At 36.5% G+C, this 27,888-nt stretch overlaps 1 protein-coding gene across 1 annotated transcript; it reads right to left on the bottom strand.

Moving 5' to 3' along the window:
- Positions 1-687: 687 nt before the first annotated feature.
- LOC131346256 (cGMP-dependent protein kinase 2) lies at positions 688-17,871 on the bottom strand. Its single transcript, XM_058379697.1, has 19 exons — positions 17,760-17,871; positions 16,555-17,137; positions 15,483-15,649; positions 15,263-15,376; positions 13,113-13,218; positions 12,887-12,950; positions 12,718-12,795; positions 12,503-12,597; positions 12,063-12,131; positions 11,866-11,964; positions 10,940-11,090; positions 10,638-10,774; positions 9,985-10,074; positions 9,670-9,811; positions 9,084-9,247; positions 7,929-8,051; positions 7,238-7,300; positions 5,945-6,011; positions 688-5,827 (listed from the first exon to the last, which is right to left on the bottom strand). Exons 2-19 carry the CDS (start codon positions 17,034-17,036, stop codon positions 5,732-5,734), a joined length of 2,307 nt encoding a protein of 768 aa, XP_058235680.1. The 5' UTR covers positions 17,037-17,137; positions 17,760-17,871; the 3' UTR covers positions 688-5,731.
- Between the last annotated feature and the right edge of the window lie 10,017 nt (positions 17,872-27,888).

Consider the following 27,888-nt stretch of genomic DNA (forward strand, 5'->3'; position numbering starts at 1 on the left):
AAAATAGTTTGTTTTGGGAAGCAGTGTACATAGCTGAGAGTGGGAAGTAGACCCTCATGGCTTTTCTCACGGTGTTGTATTCTCTACAAGTGGAAATATTTCCTTGTGGCTTCAATTACTTTCTTTTGTAAATCGCGTGAATAAAAGTTAATAATAATTTCATGTTTGGCTAAAGTAAAAATCGTAGTGGAATATGTAGTAGAATGTAGTGTGACCAATTCAAAAGTGTGTCCCTCTTCTGGCTAAGGTTAGGATCCAAGCTTATGTTAATAATATTATATTATTAAGCTGGAATTAATAATGGGAGTAATTTAAGCTCATTATGTCACATCTTTAATATATTCTGCATTGTGGAAATGACCTAATTGAATGCAGGAAAGTCTTTAAAAGCAAAAGCTTACAACATCCTCTATGTGAAAATAGGCTATTATACATGCCAAAGTGATGAATATCATGTTGGAAAACAAAGAGAGGAAATGGTTGTGGGTCTGAACAATTTGAGAAGCAAGAAATCTGACTATGTTAGAAGAGAAGCAATATGTTTATCCAACATCCACTTTACTAAAGTATTTGTCTCATTTTGATATTTCAGAAATGAAATATTTATTAAATTAATGACAGTTTCTTCAAACTAGAAATTATGTGTGTGGGGGGTGTGTGTGTGTGAAATGTGCATAAGGAAAGCCCTGATCTGACAAACATGGTTCTCAATTAATGGGAAAATCTTCAATACACATTTGTGTTTAATACTCTATAGCAGATACAGGTCTATATTCAATATATTCAGGTCTATATATACAAGTTTATATTCGGGTTAAATATGACTAAGCAATGTCACAAGAGCCAGAGTGCTGTTGTAGTTATTATCAACATGTCTGTGATTTAGTCATAGATAATCACAGCTATACTAAAAATTCTGAAAAGCTTGATTGTTAGTCTGACATTACATTTATACAACACTTCTATTAATAAGTAGATTAGAACACCAACTGTTGTATAATATAAATCAAGTCATGTATATAACAAGATGAAAAGTAAATGACATGAGATTTCGATTGTTCAGAGGAATTATGAGGACATTACCCTAGGTAGGAAGTAAATAGTAAGAAGTTCAAAGGCTGCCCAAATAATCTCAGGATTTATGTAATCAGACACCTTATCAGATGCTGTTACAGTCCAAGAACGTTTTAGTCAGAAGGGAACATAATATACGCCATTCTTGTTTCTGTGCTGCAAGAGTTTCAATAAATGGACAAACACATTAACTAATTCAAAGTAGAATGCTGCTTAAAGTTGTCTGAGAGTAAGAGTTTTAAAGCTGGAACAGATATCTTGCAGATGAGATCATCTGGAAATTCTGTGCCTTGACACCCCTTGACATTACTGCCATCACTAGGCAAGAAGTTGTAATGTGTATGCAATGTAACACATGGAAGTAAAGTTTTATTCCTTTCAGCCATCTAGTAAAACAACCACAAATGACTTACTATCTTACATGCCTGTTTTTTTTTTTATTTAAATCTGCGTTCATAACCAAGCATAGAGCATTACTACTGTAAAAGGAAATGCAAATTTAGTGTCTTAGAATTTAGCAATGCACAATGAACAGTCTCATATAATAATCAATGTTATATCACAATAAAGATATTTTATCATTGTCTTTTTAGAGAATAATCAATAACTAGTATGGTCTTGTGATCTGTACCATAGGTACTAAAGTATTACTTCTATATAATGAACAAAAAGGTTCAAAAAGGTAAAAACTCTTTTTATGCCAGTGAAATACAGGGAGTGCCCAGTGTTGGGTTCAGGTTGGTTGGAAATGCTTTCGACATTCCACCAGCTTTAACACAATGGACTCATAAAATATGTCATAAAAGCATGGCTTCTGTATCTAGAGATACCACATGAACAGAAGAAACAACTCAGTGGAATGTTCTACAGATTGATGATTTACACCAAAGCCAACTTATGCTTTAGGAATATATAAGCATATCTTTTTTCCTCAGGCTCTTTGGAGCCTTTTCAAGTCGATCAAAAAAAAACAAAAACCTAGACTCCTGTAGAATCAAACATAATACACTTCCATACAGCGTTACAACCAGGCTAAAGCTATCATTTCAGTGATGTCAATACATAATCACTGAGACATAAATAAAACATATGTGTGTAAAACAGGGTCCTATTTCACTCACTATTTCACAATTTACTACGGGAAGAGCTGTCATGAATGGACCATTAAACAGAAAAAGGCCAAGCTTTGATTAATTCTTCACTGATAGGCATAGCTGTGGGGAGGTAACCCAATTAATGTGTGGCTTCAGCACTGGCTTACCCCTGCCTTCTTGGCACTCTTCAGAGATTGCTGGCCAGTTGGATGGGTTTTTACAGAAATATCATAAGCTGCTCCTACATCAGACCAAAGCTCACACTTTTCTAAAAGACGCACACACAGATACATCCACACACAAATGCAGACCCTGGCTGAGCTCCAGTTACAGACTGCTTTGGTATTTCAAAGAGGGAGAACACAAGGCCTTCTCTCCTCCTCCACAAGAATTCAGAGAAAAACTATGCCTGCTGACTGATAGTTAACCATGAGCACAACTCTTCAAATGCCACATTCATTCTGCTTTCTGAAGACTAAGACTCAGGGTAATTAATAGTACTCATGTCAAAACCCCAGGAATGTGAATAATTCCACTTGATAGCTACAGTATGAGTGTTTAATGAGGTAATGCACAGTTGTCAGCTTTCTGGCTAAAGTCAGCTGAGAGAACAGAGAAAACCCAGTCTACATCATTATCTGTCTGGACTCTGGATCTCCAGAGATAATGTGTAGTGTATGAAGAGCGTTCACTTAGAGTTTGAGTTATTATGGAATGAAATATTGACTTGACTAAATCCTGTCTTGGAGAGAGTCAAATAAATCTTCTTTTAAATGTCTGACATAGCATGGAGTTTGATGTTGATAAGCTCATCATTTCATTCTCAGAGAGGCACAGCCTGAGAAAAAGGCACAACACTGATTAATGTTACAATAAATTTCCTTTTCCTTAGTAAGAATAAATCACAAGGTTCCTAATATAGTCTTCTAGTATCCCAAACTATCTAAACTTTCAAGGTATTTCTGTTTCCAACACAGATATTTAGACTGCAACAGATAATTGCAGTCTGTTTATTAGCCTTTGAAAGCACTTAATTAAAATGTGTGGGCTATAATCAGACAAAACCATGGTCTAAGTTTATTTTAACAAAACTTTGGTCTAGAAAAGAAGAGCATTTTCACCTAATTTCAGCAGAAAGTTGCCGTTTAGATTTTTAATATTGGCTATATTATCTGTGTATCATAATATTAAATGAAATGCCAGCAAATTGAAAGCAGCTTGAAAAGATAGCAGGATTTTCTGTAATAAAGTATATACTATACATTTGTTTTAAAAAAAATTACTCATAGTTCTGTGTCTCCCTCTAGAGGCTACTTCTTCAAGCCAGAGTCTTCTACTGTCTGAAACACAGGCAAATTATTTGAAATACTTGTTCTCAGTTCCATTTGTGAAGGACATTCTTGCATCAGTTGAACTTACATAATTAACACAGGATAGAGCGTAAAGAGTTTTACCAAATAGGTTTTTGAAATCCCACTAAAGCCAATCCCACCCACTCCTGCAATCGTCAATTCACTCATAAAATTTTAGTTTTTTCCCCACATGACAGATAAGGCTAACACCTACTTCCTCTAAGACAAGCAAAGCCAGCAAAACACATCTTTTCAAAATGGTTGCTAACGCTGCAGCACAGGGCACATAGAGAAAAGTGGTAATTAGCCTCTTGCTCATACACGTGCTCACAGATGGCTAATGTTGTTATAATTGACAGAGAATGCTTTTCTGTTGTGCCACTCGTACCACAAATTATTCATTAATATATCATAAAATGAAACAAAGAGACATCTAAAATAAAACAACCCAGATAAGGATAATATATATTGAGGAAATGAGCAATCCTTAATTAATGAACATGGTCTCAAGCTTTCTCTCTTTTTGTCTCAGTCTGTCTGCTCCTGTATACATGACAAGATAAAAAACACATACAGGAGTTTTTTGGCTTCTGCAAAATTACATTTCAATAGAACATCTGTAGTTAAGTCTTTTAGACTTTGCTTACATCTGAGCAAATGTAATATCTATCCTTCCCTGCCCTGGGAAAATTTCCAACAATTTTATGGTCATGCCTTCCCACATCAAAGAAAATACAATGAAGAAGGCTCTACAGCTATATGACATAATAATAATAATAATAATAATAATAATAATAATAATAATAATAATAATAATAATAATAATAATAATAATAATAATAATAATAACAGCTGCGCTTTAACAATGGCAACAAAAAATTTCAGTCTGTGAGTAGGTATGACTCGACAGTCAAGGCATAGCAGAGCTCTGCAGATGCAGTCAACTCCACTTAGCACTAGTTTTTACAGTGCCTTTAAAAATGGTCTGCATCTGGACACCTCCAAGCACACACAATTACAATTACAATTCAAAAACCAATTTAGCAATACACGCTAAGCCAGGTAGACTTCAGTTCATTTACCCAAGAAATATTTCAAACTTACTGAAGTCCTGGCATTTGGTTTCAGACTCTGTTATTTCATCAACAGAGGGCATCATTGCTGCATTACACAGATTTCTTATATGGTTATACTTTTCAAAACTGTAACAGAAATAGGCCAATGAAACAAGAATGATGTCTCTTGAATATAAAGTATGTATTGTTATAGAGGCACTTAATTAACCTTGAGGATGTGATCTTTAGAGTTATTCTACTGATATACAAAATAATAGACACCCAATACAATGTAAAAAAAGAAAAGAAAAAAAGACAACAATTAAACAATAATACAGTTAAGGCAAACAAGAAAACACATATATAATCACAAAGAATAATATTACAGTACCGCAATTTTTCAATGAATTCAATGAATGTCCATACAAATCTTTTATTAACTATCGTCCTTTTTCTTTAGACTTGCCCAATTTACAGATATTCACTTCTCCAATACAACATATATTATACAATAAGTTCCAGGAAGGAAATTAAATGCAACAGATTTGACCATAGATATAATACTATAAACCCAAGACTAACAGGAGACATTGATATGAGGATTACTGAACGGCAGATAATACAGTTATGAGTAGAGCACTGCCTCTCATTGATAAGAAGCACCTCACAGGAAGATCTGGTTTCCAAGTAAAGAAAAAATAGAAAAAAGAAAGACACAAATTTCAGTTAGTGTTTTAAATATACGGAAAACCTTAATTAAAAAAACTTTTGGCACTAATATTTCTGTTAGTTATTAAAGATCACACTTTCTTTGCCATTAAGGACTATTAAAGCAGTGGTTTGGTTCCATCACTTGTGCACCTGGTCTTAAACTGGTTGCTGATATACTGTCTGGAATTATTGTGTGGTTGTTTCCACAGCAGAAGCAGCTCCTGCTCATCTGTCATAGGATTTATCAGTTTGTTTATACAGTCTATACAGGGGCATAATGAACAGAAATTTTGGAGTTAAAATGTGTATTTCACACATTTCTTTTTTTCCATTTTGTAATTTTGATAAATTCATACAGAATATACTTTCAGCACTTCGGTGTGTCTCCTCTTGTGTGGTTTAATTAAAGGCAGACTTAGTCATGTTAAAATCAAACAGCAGACTCTCAGAAGTCCTTATCCCACCCAGAAAGTTCATCAGGAGGTTCCTCCAGCTCGGGCGGAAACATGTCAAAGTGACTATGATCCAGAGGCCCCTTTAGCTAGGGTCAACACAACAGCAGACTTATCATAAGATGAACAAACATAAACATAGACAGCTTTGATAAAATGTCATTTCAAACAAAAGTATTAAAGTATTAAACAAGAGCATGCTTCACCTCTCTCTTCAGTGGAGATGTCAGCTTTCGTCGTCTCAGTCCCTCCCAATTGAAGCCCTGAAACCACCTGGGAAACATGGAGCCATGAAATGCACAAACCCGCTCTATTGTAGTGAACACACCACGCTGTTAACAGTTAATTCGTGATTTTTAGTAAAAACATGAGTGTCAGAGAGATTACTCAACTAAGGAACAAGAGAGGCTAGGCAGTTCCAAGCCCATGGCATACATGAGATATTCAATAAGACACTCAAAAAGTATACAGTGATCTGACATCACATAGCTAAAGTATATTTTCCCTACTATTTTATAGTATATATAGAACATTTCTAAAGAATGTATAAATGTAAACATTTTATTTTATTATACTCTGCAAAAAATGGCATCTTAGTAAGTTAAAATATCTTGAATCTGGAAAATATATCTGCTCTTTCTTATTATAAATTTAATACGTTTATTAAATCTATTTCTAGACATATTTTTCTGCTAGCATTACATTTCCTTATTCATTTGGCAGATTATTTTGCTCATTTTAAGCATTAATTTCTAGAAAGAATCTAAATGATCTGCCAATAGAATAAGAAAATTTAAAGCTTTAAATTGTAAAATATGTTCAGAATTCGCCATAATAATCTTATATTTTATTATTATTGCAATCTAATAAATTTGACAAGATTTGAAATATTATGACCTGCTAAGATATATTTTTGTAGTGTACATATTTTGAAACCTTTTTATTCAAAATCACTTTTAAATCACAAGACAAGAACCAGTTGCCTCTGCCTGCACACACTAAGCCATGTCTGACTATGATTTGCCCACAGGGCTTAAGCAGAGCGCCTGTATTTTAGACATTAACACTATGATGGTTGCTAACGCATCAGCCAAGTACGTCAGCATCAGCCTTCTCTCTGTAGCTCCACCGTTCTGCTGAAGATGGCAACAGCTGTGTGTCTCATCCTAGCCTCTAATTGTTCCCTCTGTGAATGTGCTCTTGGTCTGCTTTTGACAATTCTGCCAGAGAGGGACTAATTTGGAGGAGGGTTCCATCTGCTATCCATTGTGTTAGGACAAGTGAATCAGACCTGAAGCCGATTTAAAATACATTATATTGATAAAGAGAGCTAAGAGAACTAAGAGAGATTAGAATGCTGGCCATATTAAAGTGAGAACATAAATAAACAGTGGGATGATAGCTGTAAGGTTTTGTGGAATAATCACAAGACTATGATCACGGTTGCTATAATCTCAATTCAGTGAGAGCCAGATTTTTTGAAGTAAAACACAACCTACTTGTGTTTCTTGATGTCAATGACGCCATTTTTCTTATTGCCAAGTCGTTCTGCAGGATTGAGCCTAAACATAACAGAGACAGAAGGAAGACTGCAGTGGTTCAGAGAATAAAGCATTAATACCTAACATACTGTATGTGGGATTAACTCTAAAGAGATTATGTCAGATATTTCTGTCAGATGATATTTAGCTACAAAACTGAGCACTGACAGTTTTATGATTTCTAACTAACCAAAATAAATATTAATATTTTTAATTTTCGAAAGGCACTTATCAAGCCACATTTATCAGGTTTGAAATTTATTACACTTTATGTAATACTAAATGTGATTATGTTCTGCCTGATGTTTGTGTCAGTCATCTATGATTATGGGCTGTGGAGATTATTTATGTCTTTCTTCCTCTCACTAACTGCCCTGATTGGCTAGTGATGCACTAATCAGCAGACGGAAAAAAAATGGCACATCCTTCTCATGCATACAGCACGGGCAATTATTTTCTCTTGAAAGCCTGGCCACGGATGACTGTGGCCTTGTTTGGATTCCATCTCATAGTCTCTAATCTTGCTTGCAGATGAGACATTGAAGATCTGCAGCTAACATCTCAGCCCTTATGCTTGAAATGATCTGTGATTCAAACATATATCTGCTATTGCTAATGACATATGACAGACAGATACATAAAGATTTACCTGCAGAGCCTCCTGACCAAATCCTCTGGGCGCTTGCTGATCCTCTTGGGAAAGTCCACCTTCTCTATGCCATGCAGCACCATTGTGTAGATCTTAATAGGATCGGATCCGACGAAAGGAGGGCTGAAGGGACAGGTGGAGAAGTCACGTCATGTGTAAACAAGAATCCTGCAGGCTTAAGCACAATTTGCTGATTTGTTAATTGGTTTAGGTGTAAGAATTTATTTCATGCAGTTTCAAATTTTGGGCTTATAAACAAAGGCCTCTAGGCTAATTTGGTAAAAATGGCACAACATAGGGTGGGACATTTAAATCCCTCACCTCAGTGTTTAGACTGATATGGACTAAAACTGAGCTTTTATTATGAATCAAAAATGCTTTTTTAAAAATGGTACTTCAAGCTAATTCAGGTGCTGTTTCAGCATAGATTGACTATTTCTACTAAATAAATACTACTGACTATAATATATACTTTTTATTTTAAGAACAATTACTTTGGTTGAACAAGTGCAAACAATTCATCTGGTTTAAAGTGTGAATCAGACAGTTTCATGAACATTATCATACAAGACTCACCAAATATATCAGCATCATAAAATTTGAAAATTACAAACCTTTGGCCATTTGGATAACTATGGTCCACTTTACTAAAGGTTAACCTTTCTACCTACACTTGTCAGTGACCTTGCATTATTAGCTTTTCTCTTCTTAGATACCATTATGTAAATAAAAATAGGTTTATTCTGTGCATTGAAGAAACAAAAGAACCTATTCTATTCTTACATCACCACATGCATATACAACCTGCAAAAATAAGTAAGTGTTATGCAGTATTGGTACATTTCACATTCTCATTACACAGTGATCACTTTTATGTGGATACAGGAATAATGAGGCATTGTCACGTGAAGCTTTGATAATCAAAGTTACAGCTCTTCCAATTAAACAGCCCTATTAGCCTGAGTTCATAGTAAATCTCTTATAGGCTGCAGAGCATGCTCTGAATGACCATAAAGCCTTAATCTGGTCATCAGTTACAACCCAGAGGCACAAATCATAAAATATGAAGCAGTAGCACAGAGCTAGAAATCTAGATTATTGAATGTGAGAATGAGCATGATTAAAAATGACACAATTTTGCCATGCAATGCTGACCTGCCAGTTAGGAGTTCAAAAATGAGGATCCCCAAGGACCAGCAGTCAGCTCCAAAGTCATGACCTTTATTCATGATGACCTCAGGGGCCACATACTCTGGAGTTCCACAGAAAGTCCATGTTTTCTTTCCCAAACCAATTCTTTTAGCAAAGCCAAAATCAGTCTGGAAACATTCAGGCAAAGAAAAACAATGAACATGATATACGACTATACCCTTTATTAGTTATTGGCAATTGCAAGTTTGCAATATGTTGCACCTTGAGACAATAAAGGAACACAATGCACTGCAAAAATCACATCTCTGCAAGCGATAATATCTTAAATCTAGTCAAAGTTGTCTACTTTGTTTCTTTCTAGAAATTAATGATTAAAATTAGAAGAAAAGTCAATATAATAGGAAAATTTAAAGCTTAAAAATAGTAAAATATGTATGGAAATCAACTTAATATTAATCTTATGTTTGGTTAAATGTAATCTTGAACAGATAAATGTGACTAGATTCAAGATACTTATTTAACTTGCTAAGATGTCATTTTTTACATTCTAAATATTCTAAAAACAAGTGAAAATTGATGGTAAAATGACCATTTTGATATATCCCTCTGTATCCAGAAGTAGATTCTCTGGCTTTAGGTCTCGGTACACAACACCCATTCCATGTAGGTAATCAAAGGCCTCCAGCACACAACCAATACAGAATCGTGCAGTGGCCTCCTCAAAGAAACCCCTAAATCACATTAAAGATGGAAAAATCCTAATTAGTGAAGCTAAATTTCATTACTGTTGCAGCAACATAATGTTTATCTGAATCATTACTGTCAGTAATCGAGTTACTATATTTCTGATAAAGAATATTAGCCATAATGAGTTTAGTTGAGTGTAAAAATAACCTACACTCACATGTCCCTTAGAATGCTCCACAACTCTCCACCCAGACAGACCTCGAGCAGCATATACACATATTTATTATCCCGAAAAGTCCGAAACAATCTGTAAAACCAAACATGTTCAGACAGATATATTGGTATCTTCACATTCAAGGGCAGAAAGGATACAAACACCTGCTATCATCTGATGTTGTTGCACACAGTAAACTCAACACTTTTGTCTAGAAAGGCCAAAAAGATGGTCGCAAATATCAAGCTAGAGCACACTCTTTTACAAGAGTAAATGACATTCTTCAAGTTGTTCCTTAGTAACTTCCCAAAGCCTCTGCCACCCATATTTGCCACCCTAACACTTGAATGTACACTGGGGCCACTTTATCCTGAGATAACAATACTTAGTGTGTTGTATGAGGCCAGTGATATTTTGTAACCTTCTAGCGGTGTTCCATATGCAAATCAAGCTCATCGTCTAACTGTGAGGGATTAACATTCAGTATTCTTATTCTGTTACGCAGCACTATTATGGACTTATAGATTCTGACAATTATTCAAGACACAGACAAAACATTGCCTTATATTACAGTCATTTTAGATGATTTTAGATGATTATAATACTAAATGTAAATGTTTAATCAGCTTTCTCAAGCTTGTATGTCCAATACAGACCTGACAATAAAATTGCAGTTAGTCATTTGCAAAATGTTCTTCTCAGAGTAGATATGGTCCTGCTGCTTAGTGTCAACAATATGCTTCTTCTTAATGCACTTCAAAGCAAAAGCTGTATCTTCATCTTTGAGCTTGACCTGTGAAATACAGTGCAATCCAAACATAACTTTAATGGAGTTTTTACTCTTTCAAAGCTAGCACATATGTTGAAAATATGACTGGCAAATCTGTATTTTTTTCAGTGACATAATCACGTTTGGGTGTTTTTCCTTTTCTTTGTAAAGTGGTAGCCATGGTCTCACCAGCTCTACTCTGCCAAAGCCTCCCATGCCTAGTGTAGCCACAATATGCAGCTTGTGTAAGAAAGAGCTACTGGACAGTCGTGCGGCTTTCTCCCGCAGATTACGCAGCTCAGCCACCTCTGTGCCTCGCTCACGCAGAGGAGATTGTGTTCTGCAGTGCCACAACACACACACAAGAAGTAATAGTAGTCACACACCTAAGCGTATATATTCATGCTAAGCATGAATGACATAAAAAATTAAAACTGACCAGCAGCAGTAATTTAATTGTCAAATCTTCAAGCAAAGTTTGTGCTACTGACATCTAAAAGTTTTGCAACATCTGTTAATCTAATGAAAAGTTGCTGGCATGCTAGCACTATTTTTTCCTATTTGCAACAGACTAGGTGCAGAACATGCTAACATCTGTTTAGTTGACCTGAGGTATAGTCATTTCTCTCTTAAAAGAGACATCTTAGACTGGTACAAATTCCATGAATCATGCTTATTTGTGCTGGTTAAAGATGGTCTTCTTCTGACTTAGCTGGTTGCCATGCTGGTTAGGTAGCAAAACCTTGCTATAAAAGCTGGTCTAGCTAGTTATGCAGATATATTATAATTATCTCAAATTAATCTGAAAGCTCAGAAGAAGATTCTCTTTGTCTCTAAACATTTGAATAGTTTCCCAGTAAAACAGTAGAAATTTGGAAGATCAAATTCAGATTAAAAATGGTCTTGTCTTGGCCTCTTTATAGGTTTGGGATTTTTTTGGAAAAATCATGTTGCATATATTTCTTTCCCTTATTTGTTGCAATTTTCATTGATTGAATGTTCATTGGGACATTATACTAAATTTCTTCTACTTATTATTAATATTATGCTAATCATCCCTCTTCATTCTCCATACAGCCAATGTGCATTCAAGCATATGTAGATATGGTGCTTACATTGCATTTCTCCTCTCATCACTTATAGACAGCTGCGCCACGTACTCCCGTAGATATGCCTGCAGCTCCTCATAAGTGCCCACCATCTGATTAAAGTTACTGTAAAAAAACCATTAAACAATATTATTAAAGAGTGTCTAATCAAATTTTTATGTAGATACTGGAGTGTGTGGGTGTGTATTAAGGAAGTCACTTACTCTCTGTCCACCACTAAACACTGGGTGTCATTCTCCTTTGCAATGATGTTAGCTGACCGAACATCCTCACTGAATGATAAAAACGGGATTAAAATTCTGTATGTATGCAACTCATTTAACAGTAATAAAACTTTGGAGAAAACCCTGTTGCTTATGACTCTAGTCGCCCGTGAGGTAATTAGACTTTGCTCCAAGACAATGGCACAGTATTAGAAAATGATTTCTCAGATGACTAGCATTCTGCCACCCACGCCTTCTCATAGATCAACATTCAGACAGCCATCTCAGCATAAAACTCACAAAGGAAAACAAAATAAAGTCTAACCCAAGCAGTTCAAATACAATTCATGTATTGTTAGAGGATGAGGTTGTACTGAGAATCAAAGTTTTCGAATAATTAAAGCAGTGCTGAAAATTAGGGAACAAGGAAACAGCCAAACCTTATGAGAGCTTTTTCTCCAAAGTAATCACCTACTCCCAAGGTCTTAATCTCCTGTGGTTCAGGAAAGCCCTCTGTGCTCTGAGTTACTAAAACCTGGACAAAAAATAGTAGGCACATTTTACAGGTGGAAATTCTAGGAATATTTTTGAGAAATGTTATATACAATTTTTTAAGTAACAGTGCAGTGTTCATCTTTTTTAGACAGAATCTTACCTCTCCTTTAGCTATAATGAAGAAAGTGTTTCCTTCCTCACCCTCACGAATAATGTACTCCCCTTTGTCAAAATACTCCTAAAATTAAGACAAACCAATCTGAACATCCCAATCCAAGTACTTAAACCAGAAGGTGAAAGACAAAAAGATTAAAGAGTCTTGAACCTACAATTTCCAGACAGTCAACAATTTTGGCAAGTTTCTCCTCTGGCAAGTCCTTCAGTAAAGACACACTGAAGAAAAAACAATTTGTTAATACTTAACAAAATTTCCACTAGTACTACATCCTAAAAGAGATCTAAATGTATTTGTGTGTGTGTCTAATAGTGATCACCTTCTATAAAGTATATATATAGTATATAGAGTAGATATTTATTTGTGTCTTGTAGTTGCACCTGCGCAGGAAGCTGAAGTACTCTGCATGTCTGGCCTGAGTGGATCTCATCATGATGCTCTGAAACATCTGCCGGTCCAGAGCCCAGATGTGGGACTGTGTCACAGCTAATTAAACAAACCAACCAAACAAAAAAAGTTAAAAAATAAACAGCAAATATTTTCATTTGGAAAATTGCACAAATCAATAGCAGACATGCATGCCACTGCTTTGAGGCTGTAACCTTATATACGCCAACATACACTACATTAAGCTGAATATTCTGAAATTAAACAATAAATGAAACTTTGGCAAATAACTAGATGTCACTTTATATTTTCTGATTTTCTTTTTTTTCTTTTTTTTTTTTTTTAAAGAAACAAATAACACTGTATAACAACAATAGTCACAATCCCTTGATACAAACAACCAAACCAAACATTTCACACCAAACAGCTTGGCTTGTAATTGGGCATATTTGGAACCTGTTGTTTAAACAGCTGAGAGCAAATGAATACACACACTTTATCCAGAAATAAACAAAGATCACATACAGGCTTGGTAAAACTATACTATGGGCATACATTGCACAAGAAAAGGTATCTGACAAGTGAAAATATCTTTAATATAGTTTTTACAGATTTATCTCTAGTATTTCTAATTTACCAAAAATATGATAATAAAACCTATTTCTGGACAAAAGAAATTCATTTAAAACTTTAAAATTTTGTTTTATTTGCAGTTTTATTTATTTGTAAACATGCTTAAAATTAGCAAAAAATTATTGCCAATAGAATTTAAAAAATTAAAAATGTAGTAATCTTTATTTGGCTTGTTTTAATCTTGTAACAGGAAATACATTTGACTGTATTCAAGATGTATTATGCTGCTAATATATATGTACAGTTCTGGAAAAAAGACCACTGCAAAATAATCAGTTTCTTATGTTTTTTTCTCCCAGGTTCATGTATTGGTGAGATGAACAGTTTTGTTTCTTTTTTTGTGAACTGCTGACAATATTTCTCCTAAATTCAGAATATAACTATTGTTATTTCGAGTGTGTATTTAAAGGAAATGACAACACATCAAAATAACCCAAGATCATGCAGTATTTGCAGAGCTTTAATAACTCAAATAAAACAAAATACAAATAATTTGTAAACAAATTGTGTTAATGCTTTGGCTAAATAACATGAAGAAATCAGTATTTGGTGGAATAACCCTGATTTGCATGTGTTATGGCTCCATGATCTCCACCAGTTTTTCACATTGCTGTTGGGGAACTTTATACCACTCGTTTTGCAAAAAAGCAAACAGCTCAGCTTTGCTTGATGGTTTGTGACCATCCATCTTCCTCTTGATGACATTCCAGAGGTTTTCAATAGGGTTCAAATCTGGAGACTGGGCAGTGGTCTCTTATTTTTTTCCAGAGCTCATTTTTAATTTATTAGACAATATTCTGAACTTATTTACTTATTTCTAAAAAATAAGTTTTATCTAAAATTCTTCATTCCTGCATATGACAAAATGTGCAAACCCAGTAAAAAAACCCACAAAGTTTAGATCATCTATCATCATATAAAGCACTGTGAAAAATCTTACACATGCAAAGAAATGTTGCAAAGGAAATACTAAAAAGGTTCAGTAACCAGATAATAGATAAAAAAAATATAAACTATAAGCTAATATTTGGTGTGAAAAGTAAAGTCTAGTACAGTCTAGCCCAGACTGTAGATTCATATTGGTGACAGGTCAGATGATTATAAACAGTGAAAGATTGGTTCTTCATTTGGACTGTTTACCAGACTGACCTATCTGTAACACATCATAAGCAGTGACGAAGAAGATGCATATGAAACAGGTGCTGGTGTAATGAAAGTGAACAATTATTTATTCTATATTCTATATACTTTTCCTCCAAAATGCCTTGGAATATATATTACACAAAAGGAGACATTAGAGCTGTATGTTTAGTTTGAGTTTTGTTTGTGGATAAAAAAAGGGTCACAGCACCAGGTCACTGTTATTCCATCAATGAGACCTCATGATGCATAACGCATTGCTTGACCTTAATAGTTGCATTATCAATATAATGACAGATTGTAGATTTTAGCACTCTTATCTCAGCCGTAATATCATGAGCGGCCATTACTTCCTAAACCACGCATTCACCTTTAACAGTGGCAGTCCTCTTGCAGTTGTAGAGGATGGCCAACTCTCCAAAAGCTGTTCCAGGCCGCATCTGCCCCAGGAGCTTCCCATTTTGCATCACCTCTAAAAAGCCCTCTTTGTACCCGAATAACACCATGGAGTAAGAAACAGGAGTATTATAACCTGTTACAATGCTTCTGAAATCACTCACAACAAAAGTGGTAAAATGGCCTAAGCTGACCTGCAAGCACATAGAGGTAGTTCCCGGGCTCTCCTTCTTGGATCACCAGCTGATTGGCAGTAAAGATTTTCTCATACATGCATTCCACCATTTCTCTTGTGTGTTGAGGCTCCAACTTCTTCAGAAAGTCATTGTTCATGATGGCCTCATTGATCAGTCTCTTGGTGCTTCAGAAACATGTAGAGTGGAATACATATTGGAATTCAGAGTACATTTAGCCATGAGCATTTTTGCTACAAATGTGAATCTTGCACAGACTATTTCTTACAACTGCTATGAACAATACACCATAAATTGCTGTTGTGTAATTCAGGGTGCTTAGGCTATTCAGAAAATCGTTATGTAATTATTATCATTTGATTAATTGAAGTTGTGTGGGCAGCTAAAAGACACAACAATATAAACACACAATACAACAAAATACAATTCCAAGGAGCAAAAATACACGATTGCATGTTATTTGAAATTGCCATTTGGTTACTTTAAATCTCAAGACACACTGAATCAAAATCTTGTAAGACATAATTATTTAAAATATCTTAAAATAAAAGAATTTATACTCAGGAAAGGAAGTTTTTTTTTCTGGTTTATGAAGAGTCGGTTCAGCTGTACTGTCTGGACAAACAAGAATGTGTGTGTCAAATAAGCAGCCACTATGTAGATAAACTTCACAGTATCATACACTGATGTTGTGTAGGTTTACACTGAACTGTTTTTTTTTTTCTTTCTTTATCGGGGCTCCTCTCATTACCACATCTGAAAGAACAAGGTCTCTCGTTTAGCCTAAAATGGAACTTCTGAATGAATTAGAAGCGAGATTTGTACGGCCTGCTTAATGAAAACAGTAATGATCCTGCCCATTGCATACAGATGGCCCGCCCATTGTGTTCTTCTGCCTCTCCATCCCCCTTATAGTGTTTTATGTTAATCCATGCTTTTGTGCATAATCTGAGAGCAAGACACTACAAAGCTTTCTCCTGGTTCCCTCTTCAGGCAAGTCACCATCTTATATAGTGACTTGATTAAGAAATGATGAAATTTGGCTTATCACAAAGCTTTAAAATAAACTCACCTTGAGTCTTTACGGATGCGTGTTCTCTCTGTAGACACATGATGGACCCTGTGGCCACTGTAGAATTTTCCAGATGTAGGCTCAGCAGAAACCCCCTCCTTGGCTTTGAGTCGGCGGTGAACCTCTACAGCCACCCTATGGAAGCGTGTTGAGCCCTGATTAATGACACTGAGCAGCCTGTGACTGGGTCTTGCTGGTGGAGAGCGACCCAGGCGGTTGTAGCCGATGGCATCCTGAAGTTTGTCAATCTGAGACACTTTGGCCTCGAGCTCCCTCTGTAGAGCCTGCAGCTTAAGCTCCTGGGCTCTTAGCTCATGGTCTCGGCGGGTAAGCTCCTCCTCGAGCCACGCTATCCTCAGCCTCAACTGTTCCGATGACTCCCACACCGGTGACTCTTTAATACCTGAGGCCAAGCATGTCTCCTCCAGCCGAGGGGCTTTGATTGACCCATTCCCCATGGCCACAGAGTCACTTTGCACCATAGAGAGAGCTTCAAATGGCAGAGCAGCTCACTGTGTGGCTGGAGACCTCTTTCCAGCCTGATAGATACATTCTCTTTCAAAAATACAGCTTTCACATTGACCTATATTAAAAAAAAAAAATACACATACACCACGTAACTGGGCTATCTTTTCAGATGTTATGTAATATATTTTCTATTTTCTATGTTATATTTTCTTTTCTTTTATGTTATTCACATCTGAATTCAGCTTGTACAGTCAGTCATGGTGAACCTGTAGGTCTATATACTGTAGAGAGTGTGTACTATGTGGTGATTATGGGTTGTTGGTTCCAGCTAAAGGTCCTAGAGGCACGGTGTTTTACTCTTCCATACTGCATAGAGAATCCAAGTGCAGATGTGTAAACAAATATGAAATACAAATGATTATTTGGATTTATCTATAATGAATTATGAATAGTGATACATTTTAGACAATAAATATGGCAAATCAGTGCCCTCTTGTTTTTTTTTTTTAGTAGCACTGATAAGATACAAGATTAACTGTAGCAGTGATATTCCTCTATTTATTCAAACACACACAAACTATAGTGGTTAAAAGCACTAAACACCTAGCAGTGGAATGAAATGAATATTATGGACATTTATTATAGAATAAACAATATATTTTTTGAAAATTTAAGAGTGCTTAAAAAAGTCAAAATACAAAGTTTTGACATGCATTTCAGAAGGACAATAGTCTTACCTTGTGCTCTTATACTGACTCCTTTTCTGCTGAAATATTCGTGGGATGTGTGTCATTGTGGCATGAAGCCTGAGATGAACGGCACTGCGCTGTCGCCTCTCTCTGAGCGCCTGGCAACCTGACGGAAGCGCCTCATGTCACAGAGAGTGGTGCTGCAGCGCGACACCTAGCGGCCAGAAGACGCCATGATCTCTATTATTGCTGCTGCTGTTGCTGCTGTTCCAGCTGTAAACACAAGAGGCCCGAGCAGTCACAAGAAGTGTGGAGAGTGTCTCTGAGGTGACATGTTGTTATAACATATTTTATGTCCCCTGTACCCCGAAGAAGAGCTGTAATTTCGCTGTAAGTCGGGAGTATTGGAAACCTTTAACGCTTTGCTCATGTACAGTGTGTCCTTTTTGGACATCCAGCTGTTTCTTTCCCACCCCTTTTTATTAATATTGAACAGAGAGCCTGTATCTTTTCAGGATCTCTCTCTCTCTCTCTCTCTCTCTCTCTCTCCTTTGTATCTCCAGAGATGCTCCTCTAAAACCAGATCCACTGTATGGAGACTATTCATATGAAGAACAGATCCACAATCATTACCACCACACACTAATTATACACAGTTAGTTACTCCATGCAAGGTTTTAATAAATGGGAAGGGGGGGGGTGTCAAATCTTATATAAGTCTCCATTGGTCCACTCCCTTCTCTAGCTAATCAGTAAAGTGACGTCACTGATGCTGTCTTGAGCAATACGAAAAAATACGATTGCCAATGAACTTAAATGTATGGAGTAAAATTGAAGAATACAAAGGGACACAAAGGGATCTATTCATTTTTGGAAGAACTTACTTATCTTAAATGGAGAGTCTAGCTAGATGCATTTATCCTGCATCTTCTTCACCCATCTCTACAAAAGCTACTAAAACAATCAACCAATTAAACCTGGATATTATGTGGCTGAACTACTCAAAGAATATGTAGATGGAGGATTACAAGTCATAGATTTTGAATTATTAGTGTTAATATCACTTTTAAAATCAATTAACTTAAGCACTTTATAAGGGATGATAATAGTATCTGTTTTCATATTCCCACAGCTAGGAGATATTGATCTTCTCTTAAAATGTGACATCCATATTTCCAGATTACCGATTAAACTATCAGCATTTCACCAGCATGCACTTTTATTTGGGAAACTTATATACAGTCATAACTTTACACCACATAGAACTTCTATATGGAATAATAGATATATTCTACACAGAAGAAAGTCATTATATATTGAAGAATGGATACAGAATGGTATTTGGTCAGTGACTTATTTGATGGATGATAATGGCTTTACCTGAAGACAATTTTGCATTAAATGTAGCTTAAACTGCACAAAATCCCAATTTGATTCTGTTTTGAAGACTATTCCACCTTCACTTCTTTTAATGGTAAAAAATACACTTGCAACACAATCAGTTGCTACAACCATTCTTTTACTTAATGTTAATGGCAAAGCAAAATCTTATGAACAAATTTCTGCGCTATCGCCTAACCAACAGAATTTATCCGATTCTCTCGAACAGTGATAAAATTAGAACAATGTATCTTAAATTTCTAGTGTCCTCCAAAACTAAAGAAATCCATTATAAAAGTCTCAACAATGTCTATCCATCCAATGAGCTCTTGGGGAAAAGATTCAATATAGATTAATTGTGTTTTTTGTGAGGATAATAGGAACAACCGAACAGTTATTTATCTAAATATAAATAAACAGCTCTCTATCTCTCTGGCCTTAATATAAAACAGTAACAGTCACTGCTTTAATAAAACTTTATTTTATTTTATTATTTTTTTCAATATAGGGCAGAACTATAGCAGTAACAGCCCTCGACACAGAATTATAAAAACTGCAGCAAAAAACGACTGCAATGGGCAGAAACAGAAGTGCAGGGTCAAATACCTTTAAAACATTATGCAAAAAAACTGTATTTTACAAATCAAGCAATTACATTTTTTATCAACAAGAACACTACTGTAATGACAGCCCTGAACATTCAGACTAAAGTTTTTATCTTTCCTGGTTTCTGGAAGCAGTGCTTATTTTTATTTTTCCATAGGCGGTCTGCTTCCTGAAAATGTCGGGGAAAGAGCTAAAAATGAGTAATGAGTAATGCATCAGGCTTTCATATACTCATATAAAACTGCAAATCTAGCTTTTATTAATGGTCATTTTGAAAACATTGCACGGGGAATCTATGCTTCATTACACCACCAGCATGCACTTGGCCATGTCCTGATCAGTGTATGTGTCCGTCTCTGATCCACAATGTTTTGGCCAAATAAACGCCTCCTCTTTGTGGAAACCCAGGCTGTGGAAAAGTTTATGAGCATCTTCCTGCACCATAGAGGTGAACAACACCACCCTCTCTACTTTATGTTTAGCAGCAAACTGCAGGGCGGTCTGACAGACTGCTTTGGCAAGGCCTTTGTGCCTAAAGCCCTTTTTTTTTACTGAGATGTGTTTCAACTGCCATGCTCCAAGCTCTGTCACACAGGGTAATACTGCCACTGTTCACAGTAAGGAGCCCTTAGATTCAGCTACCCAGAAGCAGCTGACCTGACACCGGTGCATGTAGGATGCTCAAATGCCCTGCAGGTCTTCACTGAGCCCGTACTCCCTGTTCAAAAAGACAGGATACAATGAACATACCAGCCAGCAGAAGTCCACCAAGACACAGAACAGGGGCCAGGAGAGAGCTGAACATGAATAGGAAGAGAATAAATAGTTCAAACAGCACAGTCTGAACCCAGTAAGAACGGATAGATACATTGCTGCATACACAAAGAGTTAATACTGTCTAGTACTGCTGTTTACCCAGGAGAAATACAGAGTGATCTGTTTTAAGATGCGTCTGGAATTGTCCTTACGATATTTGTGAGAAAATAAGACACTGAAAACACCTAAATAATATAATACACATCATCACAAACTGGATAAAATGGTACCTTTACACATTTAAGCAGAGTCTGTGTTTATTAATCAATAATCAAGCAACTGATTTACATGCATCAAGTTCTCATATAGCTTTTGAGCATCTGTCTGGACAAAAGCAGCTTTTGAGTCTGGAAGCAGTTCAAAGTACCAAACCCTAGTCCTCAGGAAAACTATGGTCTCAGGCTTGTTTCAGTGCAAACCATGGTGTAGTCCACATCAGGTGTGTAATCTGTGAATAACATTGTTCTTTGCAATTTTGACTTTGACTCATCTTACACCAATACTTTGCTATAGTTTCTATGCTACAAACAGCCAAAGCAGGGAATGCAAAACCGAAGGTATGGATCTTCATACATACACTATATTGCCAAAAGTATTCGCTCACCTGCCTTGACTCGCATATGAACTTAAGTGACATCCCATTCCTAATCCATAGGGTTCAATATGATGTCGGTCCACCCTTTGCAGCTATAACAGCTTCAACTCTTCTGGGAAGGCTGTCCACAAGGTTTAGGAGTGTGTTTATGGGAATTTTTGACCATTCTTCCAGAAGCGCATTTGTGAGGTCACACACTGATGTTGGACGAGAAGGCCTGGCTCTCAGTCTCCGCTCTAATTCATCCCAAAGGTGTTCTATGGGGTTGAGGTCAGGACTCTGTGCAGGCCAGTCAAGTTCATCCACACCAGACTCTGTCATCCATGTCTTTATGGACCTTGCTTTGTGCACTGGTGCACAGTCATGTTGGAAGAGAAAGGGATCAGCTCCAAACTGTTCCCACAAAGTTGGGAGCATGGAATTGTCCAAAATGTCTTGGTATGCTGAAGCATTCAGAGTTCCTTTCACTGGAACTAAGGGGCCAAGCCCAGCTCCTGAAAAACAACCCCACACCATAATCCCCCCTCCACCAAACTTTACACTTGGCACAATGCAGTCAGACAAGTACCGTTCTCCTGGCAACTGCCAAACCCAGACTCGTCCATCAGATTGCCAGATGGAGAAGCGCGATTCGTCACTCCAGAGAACGTGTCTCCACTGCTCTAGAGTCCAGTGGCGGCGTGCTTTACACCACTGCATCTGACGCTTTGCATTGCACTTGGTGATGTATGGCTTGGATGCAGCTGCTCGGCCATGGAAACCCATTCCATGAAGCTCTCTGCGCACTGTTCTTGAGCTAATCTGAAGGCCACATGAAGTTTGGAGGTCTGTAGTGACCGACTCTGCAGAAAGTTGGCGACCTCTTCGCACTATGCGCCTCAGCATCCGCTGACCCCGCTCCGTCAGTTTACGTGGCCTACCACTTCGTGGCTGAGTTGCTGTCGTTCCCAAACACTTCCACGTTCTTATAATACAGCTGACAGTTGACTGTGGAATATTTAGGAGCGAGGAAATTTCACGACTGGATTTGTTGCACAGGTGGCATCCTATCACAGTTCCACGCTGGAATTCACTGAGCTCCTGAGAGCGACCCATTCTTTCACAAATGTTTGTAAAAACAGTCTGCATGCCTAGGTGCTTGATTTTATACACCTGTGGCCATGGAAGTGATTGGAACACCTGATTCTGATTATTTGGATGGGTGAGCGAATACTTTTGGCAATATAGTATATGTGTATAGTACTATAAAATCTTTTAAAACAACCTACCAAATATCAGCAGGTAAAAGACAACAGTATTTTTTCAACAGATGTAGCGTTTTCAAAAAACTGTCATGCTTAATGTTTTGTATTTAATGAATGACTAGGAACCATGTGTGAGTTGTTATTTTATTTAACTGGAGGGATCTTTAGAATGTCAGAGGTACTTTATATCAACTTTGTTTGGAGATCATTTTGTATTATCAGGTATATAAACCTAAAAAATAGCATTTGAACTCTACAAGCATTTGACCTCCTCACCTTGGCTCCGTCCTAAAACTCTCTGAAGCTCTTCATCATGAACACCTCAGCAACAGGGACAGGGGCCGTCCTCTCTGCATTTTGGAAAGTTCCACCCAATGCTTTATTCTACTACAGGTCCAAGCTGAGCTTTTTGAGATTTTTTTTCATTGAGTTAAATTAAGTTGATTATTGGTTATTTGATTATTGTGTTTCGTGACACTATTATGGTAACACTCTTATATACACACACACAGATGGCTGTGCTTCTCTCTCTCTCTCTCTAACTATATTTAATGCCACTTTAGCAAGTTGCTTTTTTAAATGACAGAAAATACTTTTACAAGTTTTGTCAGTATTTCACAGTAAAGTGGATGCAGTTCTATAAAAATGCTGATATAGAATTAAGCAATATTGTTCTTTTTAACAGTACAGGTTTTTATACCATATAAGTGTATAAACAGAAAGGAAATCAAAACCCTCCTGTCCTCTGATATCTTTTCCTCCATATTGATGCTACTTTGAACTTTCTTCCTCACACTGCATTAGTTCCTGGGTCTCATCAGTAAACTCATCAATAGTCCCACAGCCTATCCATTAGTCCAAGTCACTTGTCAGATTGAATTTAAACATGTAATAGTACAATTGAACCTTAAGATTAAGCTTTTATCAGTTCATGGGGCATTACAGCAACACCAGATTATTAACTATACAGATTTAACATGTTCAGACTAGTGGCTTGAATGCATTTGCTTATGAGAGAAAACACCAAGGTATCAACTGAAGGTTTATTTCTACATTGTAATTCTATGTGAAACCAATCAGAAATGCTTATAGTGTGTTATAAGAAAGACACTTGACACATGAGTGTTGAAGAACAATAAAGAACTTTTATTGTTTATTTAAAAACCAAACATGAACTTATTACAAACTGTACATTTAATAAAGATATTAATATATTCTAAAGATGTATTTTTACGACAGACAAAAGACATGCTGGAACTAGATGAACTAGATGAAGACATGCATTATTTTTCTGTACTATTAATATGTTTCAGTACTATTATTTTATTATTATTATTATTTTACTGTACTGTATTTTACTGTGTGACTGGTTAATATTAATGTTAAGGTTTATACATTGTAATTACATGTGAAACAAATAAGAATTGCTTATAGTGTGTTATAAGAAAGACAACTGAGACAAGTGTTAAACAAAAATAAAGAAAATTTAAAGAATATTTTAAAGCAAACAAATTATCATAAACTGTACATTACTAATATTTTATACCACAACGAATGCTTGAATTGTGCATTAAAAGGTGGGTATTATTGTAAAATGTTTCAGTACTATTATTTTTTTATGTATTGTATTTTACTGTATGATTGGTTAATATTAATGATAAGATGAATTATTTCATCTTTAATATTAATGTTAATATGAATTATTAACAGTTCATATATAGTGAATTGCATGTCAAACATAACCTTTAAAAACTTAAACTGTTTAACAAACTATTTCTTATTTTTAGGAGATTCTTATTTAGCATTATTATTTAATAAATGAAACTATGTTATTGTTAGCAAATCGTTGTGGTATAAGTAGTTGAACACACTCTAAACTAGTAGAGGGGGGTGGGGTTTAGATGGGGTTTAGGGGGTGGGAGTGCACTACTTCTGCACAAATTAATCTTAAATACTTCATATATACATACTGTATTTACAACTACATAAATATTTGCAGTAATATGTACAACCTACTCATTTATAAACAGAAAACTGGTTTATTATAAATTCTAAAATAAATACTAAGTCATATGTCCTAAATATACAACATACTATAGTAACAAGCCAATAATGCTAGTGATGGTGGTAAGAATCCCCTGGATACCTGCTCACAAATGCAGAGAATTTAAAGTCATAAAGTGACTTAAAGTAATAAAATGAGCGTATGTATAGTTGAAGTTATAAGTTTACTACCCTTTGGTAGTAAAATGGTAATCAATTAAAGAAATAAGCAGGATCTTATAAATTGCAGTTTGTTACATTTGTCCACAAGACAAAATATTAACTGAATTTACACAAATGAACCAGTTCATAAGTTTACATACGCTTGATTCTTAATACTGTGTGTCATTACCTGGATGATCAACATAAAAAACAGTCGTTACTCATCCAGGTAATAACACACAATATTAAGAATCAAGGGTATGTAAACATTTGAACTGGGTCATTTGTGTAAATTTAGTTTTTATTTTGTACAAAGTGTACTTGGACTCGGATGTCTCAAGGTGAGAGGAAGAAGGGTGAACGATGACCTTGTGACAACAGAACAGACGAGGAGGTATCAAGTTGATTCTTACCACCTCACATGTTTAAAAGCTTAATAATTTACATAAATAAAGGACTACTACTGGAGTCTGGAGGTGAAATATTTACTACAAATTTAAAAACAGACTAAAGATGAAGACTAGGGGTCAAATATTTATCACAGATACCTACCACTGATATTTACCACAGGATGAATATGGGGTGATGAAAATGAGGTTATATATATGGGGTTTGCTCAAAGGTCTCTGCTTAGTGCAGGAATCACTTCAACGTGTAATTGGATGGGCCTCGTGACTACCTGCACCTCCCAATCAGGATCCACACGCTGTCTTCTACTAGAAGGGATTACTTCATCTTCTTTGTCGTCGTCTTCTGCTCTCATTCTTATCTGCTGGCCTAGAACAGGATACGTTGGAACATATCAAAAAGAAATAAAAAATGAGAAACATCTGCACAGCTCATAAAAGGAAGCAGAAACCTTTAGTTTAATAGTACAGTGTCTGTTTTGTACAGCAGAAAAAAATCACTCTAAAGTATGTACACAAGTTATATTACAGTAATCTTCCTATGGTTCCTATGGTGTGAATTTCCCTTTGGGATGAATAAAGTATCTATCTATCTATCTATCTATCTATCTATCTATCTATCTATCTATCTATCTATCTATCTCTCTCTCTCTCTCTCTCTCTCTCTCTCTCTCTATCTATCTATCTATCTATCTATAAATAACAGTACATACATTCTCTGCATTTACTGCATTTTAGCTCCAAATGTAGACAGTCACATTACCCACTTATATCACTGCTAACTCACCCCGAAAAAAACTTTTAAACAAAACTATATGCATGTCTATGTCTGATGGTTCTCACCAGAAGGGACTACTTGATCGTCGTCCTCTTCATCCCTCCTCCTTATTCGCTGGTGCACAACATGAAAGGTCACAGATGCTGGAACGTAAGGTTGACCAGACACTATGTCGCGCAACACAACAATGGAATGGTGTGGGATCCTTGAAGGACTTCCTAGAGGGGATGGTGTCCTTAATGGGGATGGGTTCCTAATGGGTATGGATGGGCTCCTTACAGGTGGGGATGGGTTCCTCCTGGGTGGGAATGGGCTCCATGCAGGTGGGGATGGGTTCCTCCTAGGTGGGGATGGGCTCCAAGCAGGGGGGGTTCCTAATGGGTGGAGATGGGCTCCTTGCAGGTGATTGGTCCCATATAGGTAAATGGACCCTCAAGGGTGGGGATGGCCTCCATGCAGGCGGGGATGGGGATGCGCTCCTCACAGCCACCTCATTCTCATCACCTCCATCCTGCACATCCTGCTGCTGACTAGACACGGGTTCATCATCCTCAGAGTCACTCTGCTCGCTGTTGTAGTTGAGATCGCCTTGAGGAAAACCATCAAAAGGCGTTTGTTCCCGTCGCCTCCCTGTGTCAAAAGATATAAACAATGAGAAACATCTACACAACTCACAATAGGAACCAGAAACCTTTAGTTTAATAGCACAGCGTCTGTTTTGTACAGCAGAAAAACATCACTCAGTATGTACACAAGTTATATTACAGTAATCTTCCTATAACTCTACATACACTCTCTACGTTTTAGCTGCAAATACAGACAGTCACATGACCAACTTATCTCACTGCTAACTCAGCCCCGAAAAAAAAACTTTAAAACTAGATTTATGTCTATTAAGGGTTAGTTTTTACTTCATCAGTGTTTACTCCGATGCTTATCATCACTTTTGTGAACTCTGAACACTGAAAAAAAATTATTTAGCCACATTAGCTATGCTAACTAGCCGCCTAGCTAATCTTCCGCTAGCTAGTTAATATTTCTCCTCTGCTTGACTTTAGTAAACTTTTAGTAAACGTGCCAGTTATTTGGCTTTAGCCATTTTAGACCACTTTATGCCCACAAATTTTAGGATAATGATCATGTAAATAAAACGATTAGGGTGACCATACGTCCTCTTTTTCCTGGACATGTCCTCTTTTTGGGACTACAAAATGCGTCCAGCCGGGATTTCTAAATCTCCCAGGATTCGGCTTTTGCTTTTTACAGTCAAGATTAATTGAATGCGTTTTGGCATTACGTTTACCTTCTCTTTAGGCCACGCCTTGTTGCACGCCCCCATTGGTCGGTCATGTACGTACGCAAACACAGTGCGTCTCAATCCCTCAGCACCACAGCAACAGCTGAGAGAGAGAGAGAGAGAGAGAGAGAGCAGCAGCAGCTTACCTGTCAGTGGGTGGAACTCCTGAATAGCGTAAAAGATGCCCAAACGCAAATGTAAATTCAAAGATCACTAACATAGTTTCATGGTTGTGAACGCACTTGTCAAGTATTTACACTCTCCCAACCCCATCCCGATCCTTCCACCCACAGTGGGTGTCCATCTGCCTCCTGCCCTCACTGTCCTCTTTTTTGAAAACTGAAATATGGTCACCCTATTTTTGGGATCTAGAGATAATTAATATATTATTCAATTCAGCACTCAGTTAGAATGTGTGTATGTGTATTTGTCACTTTATTTTATATCTTCATTATTATTATTATAATATATGATTACATTTTAACAATGTTGAAAATGTGTTATGTTCTAAGCTTTTTGTTTTAAGCAAACACAGTATCTAACACTTCATCCAGTTGTCCTATTTTCAGCCTGCTTGACTATAATCTAATCCCATCTCCAACAATCTTGTAAAGAAATACAGAACGGCTAATTTTATGTTTTTACAGTGTCTAAAATTATGGACTTCTGCAGGATACATCAAATGATGAGTTTACTGTTTTAGTACAAGTGTGTGTGTGTGTGTGTGTGTGTGTATGGAGGTCATCTGAAAGATGGCTGCTGCAATATAATGTAGTTGGCTGCTATTAAAAAATGTTAATGTTGATTTTTTGTGTAATATTCTAAATTATCTGAGAAAAAACTGAGACG

The sequence above is a fragment of the Hemibagrus wyckioides genome, linkage group LG03 (assembly GCF_019097595.1).
Source record: "Hemibagrus wyckioides isolate EC202008001 linkage group LG03, SWU_Hwy_1.0, whole genome shotgun sequence".
NCBI classification, from domain to species: Eukaryota; Metazoa; Chordata; class Actinopteri; order Siluriformes; family Bagridae; genus Hemibagrus; species Hemibagrus wyckioides.